This window comes from Seriola aureovittata, chromosome 23, assembly GCF_021018895.1.
Source record: "Seriola aureovittata isolate HTS-2021-v1 ecotype China chromosome 23, ASM2101889v1, whole genome shotgun sequence".
Lineage (NCBI taxonomy): Eukaryota > Metazoa > Chordata > Actinopteri > Carangiformes > Carangidae > Seriola > Seriola aureovittata.
The window spans coordinates 7,432,634-7,440,589 of record NC_079386.1 but is presented as its reverse complement, the minus strand read 5'-3'; the positions used below and the strand labels follow the sequence as shown (position 1 = coordinate 7,440,589).

The 7,956-nt window shown below is 39.2% G+C and overlaps 1 protein-coding gene across 4 annotated transcripts in view; it reads left to right on the top strand.

Annotated features, from left to right (window-relative positions):
• The first annotated feature begins 1,444 nt into the window (after positions 1 to 1,444).
• The window catches only part of LOC130164170 (protein phosphatase 3 catalytic subunit alpha), a 62,737-nt gene continuing 56,225 nt past the window's right edge, over positions 1,445 to 7,956 (top strand). For 2 of the 4 annotated variants that reach the window (XM_056368701.1, XM_056368699.1), the window contains exon 1: positions 1,445 to 1,718. In XM_056368701.1, the coding sequence (XP_056224676.1) occupies positions 1,658 to 1,718 (61 nt within the window). In that variant the 5' untranslated portion in view covers positions 1,445 to 1,657. The remainder of the gene's footprint in view (positions 1,719 to 7,956) is intronic. The other 2 variants (XM_056368702.1, XM_056368700.1) reach the window with 1 other exon arrangement.

Genomic DNA, 7,956 nt, shown 5'->3' with positions numbered 1-7,956 from the left:
GGCAGGTTAACCATGACCTCAAATGAAACATTGATAATGGGATCTCCGGTGTAAACAAAAAAGACTGAAACTACAAATCTTGCCCTGAGGGTGGTGCTGGAGGAAAGGACATTGACCATTGGAAGTGAACTGGTTTATCTCCATGGGAGCATGAATATTCTCTGCAAATTATATGGAGATATGCCTGTTAAATTGTGTAAGATCATGTGTGCAATGCTGGCCTGAGGGTGGCGCTAGAGGAGAGCTCTTGGAAAATGCAAAATGAGGTCAGGTCAAGAGGTCACTAAAACTATCAGGATTCATCCTGAGGGAACTACGAACACCCAAAACAGATTTCATGGAAATGTGGCCTTTAGTTAGAATTGGAGATATATATTTTCACTGTTACTGCTGTTCACTATAAAGTGAGGGGAATTAAAAATAATGCAGATCACATTAGTTTGGCCCTGGCATATGGAAATTAATTTCTGCAGGTCAAATAAAGAAAGAGGTTAGTTATGATAAAATAACAATACTCACGATTAGTCAGATTTATGACATCTTATGTTGTAATTTAGATTGATCTCATAATTTTTTACTTTTTATCTCATAATTATCACTTGATATCTCATAATTTGGACTTTTCCAATTTTGATCATACTTTTGATATATTAATAATTCTTACTTTTTTCTAGTAATTTTGATTTACTCTTATAATTTAGATTTTCCAACTCAAAATTTACTTCGTAGCCTTCTATCGAAAATATTGACAATTTATCTCATAATTGTTGTCTTACTATCTAATCATTTTAATCGTTTATCTCATAGTAAGGAAGACTGTTCACTTTAATTGGTTTTAGAACATCTTGCCAAAGGAATGCAGTTGAAAATTAGCCAGCTAGCTAATACTGGCACATTTACAGAAATGCTGATTAGGGTGCACTGTCCATATAAATAAAGAAATTAGATTAAGACTTTCCATTAACATATTTATCTTTTGTTTAATTAATTTTTTTTTCAAATCTTTATATTATTGTTATAATACATTTTTTGGCAGATAATAGGCTATACACTCTCAGTGTGGAGTGTTATTCCTTGGTCCAAATGTATTTTCAGTCAAAGCTAATTGTGTGCAGCGATCATTTTTGTGCTAGATTCAATATATATATATATAGTATAACAATATATATACTATATATATATATCATATATTCTTTGTGTTTTTTTTTAATATCTGTTAATTTTTTTTTTGGTGTGCATACCCAGCTACAGATGTATTATTAGTTTATTATAAGTAATTCATACAATTATTCACACCAGTCCTAACTGACACAAGAACACTCCTTTGATAAAGGGGATCGTACAGTCAAAGTGGCAGCCTGCCGCTCTCAACCAATAGGTGTGATCTGGGGGGCGGGTTCTTAGGGTTAGCATGTTTGACTGCACACTGCGCTCACACAACTTGATACAGAGTAACAGTAAATCAGACAGAGCAGCTCATACAGCACCAGCAGTGAAATTGTAACCCTGTTGCAAGTATTTTTGGCCGCTGATAGGACCGAGTGAGATCACTGCGGTCTATTTTCTCGGATAGACTCAAGAGTTGTTCGGCAAGAGCAACGCAGGGAGCGTTTTCAGTCTCATTTCTGCTATATCTCAATATTATATCACACTGGAAATGTCCGAAAACAAGCCGAATGATGAACCGAAGTTATCTACGACGGACAGGGTGGTGAAATGTAAGTGTAATTTTTCATGGCACACTAAAATGAGACGCTACCACAGCTCTCACCAGCAGAAGCAGACTTGAAGAATTCACGGTCGTAGCAGCAAGCCACAGCAGCAGCAGCAGCAGCAGCAACAGCAGCAACAGCAGCAACAGCAGCAGCAGCAGCAGCAGCAGCAGCAGCAGCAGCAGCAGCAGCAGCAGCAGCAAATGTAGTCGAAAATTGTTTGCTGGCTATGGAGGAAGAAGGGTGTTAGCCGAGCTATGACAGCAGCAGTAAACTAGGAAGTGAGGGTAACTCCAGTTTGTGAACCAGAGCAAGAATTTAGCTAGAAATGTGTCACATTCCGCCTGCGAGGCATGATATAGCCGCTTGTCTGTATACACTCTCTTCCTTAGCTACGAATACACCCAGCAGTGTGACAGATGCATGGTCATTTCGATTCATATATACAGTGCACAGCTTTTACAGTATGCATGCAGATATTGCACAACCGTTGCATTCAACCCAAGGGCGAATTTCCCTCATTTTGCATGCATCACCAAGCATGGTTTTCCTAAGGCTTCTATTTTTTTCAGCATTGCATAATACTACTTGATGTCGCCTATGTTTTGTAATCTCATATTTGGGGGTGTTCATCGTGTGCTTTTAGTGTTCATGGCATATGGGCTGGTTCTCAGTGTTTTCTGTGTTTACAGGTCTGACATTCCACCTTTGCAGTCTACCATAAGAATGCAATAAAGATCATAATCGAGTCGACCTACCCATGAACACGGAATAGGGGCAATGTAGCCTGCCCAGTTGACATCTTATGTTGACTTACAAAGGCAGTTCTGCACTTAGGTTGCGGTATTAAGCCTATTTCTGTTTTTGAATATGAGTACTTTAGTGAAATCTCTGCTGTTGGAAGACAAATGCAAAGTAGGATAAGAAGTAAAATGACAGAATGTGTTTTATTTGTGCTGGCTGATTTTGATCCAGCACTAGTTGCAACCATTATCCTCTCCAGCTCCACTACATCACAACAGGCATGTGCAGTGATCACAGTGTGCACAAGCACAGGAGGGAATTGTTGAGTAATTTTATTCAGGCTTAGTTGCTAGGGTTCAACCGGTTGAAATGATTAGATCATCGGTGACCATTAAACATTAGGATTTTGTTTAGGAAGCAGGAAAGGCAACGCTGCAGTGTTCAAAAGACCATGACTGGAATCATTGACTATACACTGTATTAAAGGCAAGCCTGATCTCTGCCTCGCTAAGCTGTATCGCAAATATAGTTCCACTTCATTGCTTTCTTAGGCTCAGCTACTGCCATTTGAAATGGAAAAATGTTTAATAAAAATGATTTCTCACAATTTATTTTCCACCACAAGTACAGAGCTAACCAGTTGTGTTGTGGCTATATGGCTACATTTTGCTCAGAAAATGGGGTTGAGTGTTGAAAGAGAGTCACAGCATGTCTTGGGTGCTTTTGTAATGAATATTTCAAGAGATCATCCCCCTACACTCTCCACTAACTTGAAGGGTAATGAAAAATAGATATGACAAGTATGGGTTTTGAAGAGATCTCACAATATCATGGAGAGACTTGGTCGGTCATGTTATATGGATCTGAAGCTACTTTTCCGTTTGGCACATGGCTGTTTTACGCTGAGGAGATGCCACCGCATTGCACATCTCAATACTGTACTTTCAGTCCCTCCCTGCTCTGCTCGGTGAAGGCCTGCTATGGTCTTAATCAGGTTAAAATGTATTGATTAGTCTTTAGTCAGGCTGCCAGGGAATCTGAGAGGCCAGTTTCTGGGGCTCGCTTCTAAACCTGATGCTGAGATCAACAAAGTTATTTAACTTATTATTCATTAATCAAGTTTGGAGAAGTCTGTGTTTTGGTAATGCATCAGTATTATGGCAACACAGACGCTGGCTGTGTACAAAGCACATCTCCAAAATAACTGCTGGCTATATGTGTGAAGTAATTTGTTTTCAGCTGCCTAGTTTGCCCTGCTACAAGGTGTCAGGCCAACTTATCATAAGCACTTTGCATCCACCTGTTTTCAAAATGCATTATCATAATGCTCCTGCAAGCCACTGCCCCATATTAATCACTCATAAGAGTTTAATCTGCTGAGGCACGAAAAGTTGCATAATTTTCGTCATGTCATAAATGAACTGAAACGTATGAGTTTCTGATCAATAACCATTAAATGTAATGACCTCCATCACCTGTATGTTGGTCAATTGATAGTTGTTTGATGTTGATGTTATTGACCATTGCAGATGTTTTACATTAAGTTTTTAAAGGCTTACCTGGTTAAGTAGCAGTTAAATAAGGATTATGTTGTGACTCATGATAATCCTGATTATTTTGTTAGAGTTTGAGGTCATGGGTTTTTGCTACAATTATTAGCCATTTTGCTGTAGCTCATGGCTATTTTCATTATTTCCATTAAACTGTCGATTGATCTCATTGATCTAATTGATATAAAAATTTCCCACAGCCCATGAAGGAAACCAGAAAATATTTACTTTACAGAACCTAAAATCTGTAGAATTTATTTATTTTTTATTTTTTTTACTCAACCAGCGAGTTGCTAATTCATTTTCTGTTGACAGACTAATCGACTCATGAGCTAATGATTTTGTAGCTCAGATTAGCCATGATTTTGTCACATTTATTGGTTTGTATACTGCAGAGTTTTGAATATATAAATATAGCCACTAAACAGTATATTGACTGGAAACAAAATCTTCTTCTACAGTTATGTTGTATGATAGTTAATACTAGTGCTACGCTCAGTTAAATATAAAATAAATTGTTAGTAATATGGTTGTTATGGTGCACTCATGACAACCACTGCTCTCCAAAGCAAAACGAGCTCAGTAATGGTGTTTTTCCATCACCATGTGAGAAGCAGGGCCTCCTAACCCCCGATGGTGTGCTGGGTCCTTCTCTTTGAGTAGGGATGGATAACATCTGACATTTGACTTTTTAGGAGAGGCCCCAATGCTCAGACATGCGTGGGTTGGAGACATGGTGGTGGTGACAGCGGCGCAATGCCAGCCACTGATCCCAGCTGGATAGCCGAGTCATTTATAGAACAGAACATTAAGTAATGCCACATACTTGATCTTCGCCTTACGTGTGATCACCTGCATATGGTTCAGCTTCATGTTCACAAGCCGACATGTGTGCCATCGTGGTTTTTTTGTCTTATCAGGTGTAAACATCGTGTAATACACAGATATAAAATTACCCTTTTTCGTCAAGATGATGTCATTCAGAGTAATTTTTATTTTCCTCTATGGCATTTATAAACTTTGTCATTAGCTTCATTTGCCTGAGAATAAGATTGCAATGGGAAAGTCAAGTGACTCAAAGTAACTGCTGAGGCCTTTTGAGATTTTAGTTCCTTCGGCAGTCTGCAGGGTCTGTAATTTGTGATTTAAAAAACTAAACTAAATTTCAGTAGAAAAAGTCTGCCATATTTTTCTGAAGTCAGAAGTCCCTTGGTGTTAGTAAAACTGCGGAAATCAAATTGTCAATAACTTCATCCTGAGTTTGTTTTTGGCACATACTGTAATTTCTTCTTCTGCTAGACAGTCAATTCTAATAAAGAGTGAATAGTGATGTAGGTTTGCCGCTCTGTGGGATAGATAGTGGCAAACTAGATGACGTCAAACTGTCTTTATGCATTTAGGTTTACAGTTTTCTTGGGTGGCTGTGATGTACATTGGCCAGCTGCCTCAAAATGTTAACATTTTTCTGAGGATATGAAAATACTGAACAAAGCTATTTATTCAGTCAATGAGGGTGTTTTTCTTCTAATGGATAGAATTGATCTCTGGAAGAGTTGAGTGAGAATTTGATCCATTCCTTGCAGATACTCAGCATTTCTTACTTACTCTGCAGATGGAAAAGTGAGGCGCTGAGTACAGCCACTTTCGTTTATCATTATTAGGGTTGAAATAAATGGGGTCCTTGTTTTAAATATGCAGTTACACTACAGGTGAAGATGAGTCTCGGGGTGGGGGGTGGGGGGCGGAGTCATCCACTCACACAGGTCAACCTCGAAATGTCATGTACAGCACAAATGATGAGTGACAAGAAGATAACCAAACAAGCGATCAAAGCCTGTCCTGCAGCTGCTTGGCTAGTCTTCTGTGACTTGTGACTTGTTATGGTGGTTTTTGATAACAATGTATTTCATCATGACATAATAAGGAAAACCTGAGCTATCTGTGTTGTGATGCTCAGATACACAGTCTGTGGTATTCTGAACCTGAGTATGTGCACCTTTACCGCTCATTAGATTAAAGAGGAATTAGGCTCTGTTGTGGATTTAGGGCACAGCAAAGCGGTGGATTTGGACAGATTAAGCTCCATATAGGGGGATAAAGGCGGCTCTGCTCAGAGGTTGTAATCTGACTCCATGCATTAGCTGCTGCCCTTGCTAATTCATGTGAACAAATGGATGTTGGGTCTTGATAAAGCAATTGGGGAGAAAAACTGTTTACCTACCTTGGCATTTATAGATTGTTGCTAAACCTATGAGTACAGTTGGGGGATTTGCAGGCCTTTGAACTCACAGTGTTGATACATTTGAGTCAGTAGTTTTGTAGTCTATATGTTGATGGCAGGCGTTTTTCTGTGGCTTCATACTGTTATGGCTCTTCATAAGGTGCCTTACATGCACCACATCTTCAACCACCAAAATACCATTTTGCAAAGAACTAAACAGAAAAAAATTCCACTCTTGATTGCCTCTACCCACAGTGGCATCCATGAGCCAGAGATCATAATGTTGCACGATTGCATTTGGTAAAAATCAGCCTCCATATAAACAAATCCTCAGCATTTCTCATTTCATGTCTGGCAGACACCAACACATGGTGCTTTTGAGAGCTACAGAGGCTAACAAAAGCCATTTGGAGCAGAGACTAGAGTCGTGTGTCATTAGATCCCTCTTTGGATCTGGTCGCAGCACAGTCACAAATCAATCAATACAGTGTCTACAACACATGTAGCTACACATTGCGGACCCAGTATGGTGAGTGTGGGGGGAGGAGAGGCTCACCTACTGAACTGGGAGCAACTGGATTGCTGGGTTATATTAGAGGCCGGTAGAGTAGTAAATCTGCTTTCTTTCCTCAGCTCCCACTCAGAGGGCAGAGCATAGACAGGCAGTGAAGAAATGGGACTTTGTGGGGGGACATTAAGAGTGTACTTATGTACACCCTCATGCACATACATGCACATTAGCTACAACATGGGTCAACTTTAGTTAATTGAGAAAGCAGATTTTCCTCAGAATTCAGAGATGGAAAACCATCTGTCATGGGCCCAGGTTGTTGCTTAATGCTGTTCAGCAAAATGGAGAGCAAATGCTTTGTCAAGGGCTGTGAATCACTGGCTTAACAGAGACTCAATTCAATTAACAACTCGGATTATTATTGAGTCAGGAGTGATTTGTGTGTGGGTTTTTTTGTTTTGTTTTACATGATTTCACTTTGTAAATTACAGTCTGATTTAAAAACTCTGAGCTAAAATTTTGAATCTGTTAAACAAATATGCACAGTAAAACAAGCGAAATTAAAAAGACTCATATTATACTGCAAGAGAAAACATGTCTCATTTAGCCACAAATTGGTTAACAGTCCACAAGGCTCCAACAGTTTTCCCCTTAAAACTGTGTTGTGCTGAAACACACCTTTTATATGTATCTTCATGTAGTTTGATCTAAATAAAAAAAGTGAACAAATTAATTTTCTACCAATTACTAAATACTTTTATGAAGTTGATTCAAACCATCTCACTTCAGTCTCAACAGGACTAATAATGCGGTAATAGTAACATTAGCAGTGGTAGTGACAGTACAGATATCAACTTCTTAATACTTGTCAGGGGAGGTAGTGTGTGTGGGAGTAGGCAGGTTGGTGAGTGAAAGCGAATGAAAGTGGCTGAGGGGAGCCATGGATGAGCATGTGGGCATGAAAGCAGGTTTTAGACAGACTACCTCTTCAGATAGGCTGTATTATTTCACTGGATCCCACAGTTTTGACTACGATGCAAGGGCATACGTCCATGGAAATAAATTTTGTAAAAGATATAATGGCAGTTTTTCTTTTTACTTCAAAACCATCATCAGGAGCAGGCAAAGGCAACAAGGAAATGACAGCTAATAAATACCAGATATGCCAGCTGATTGCTCAGTTGCATTAATTAGGCTGATGTTGTCACAGGCACATGC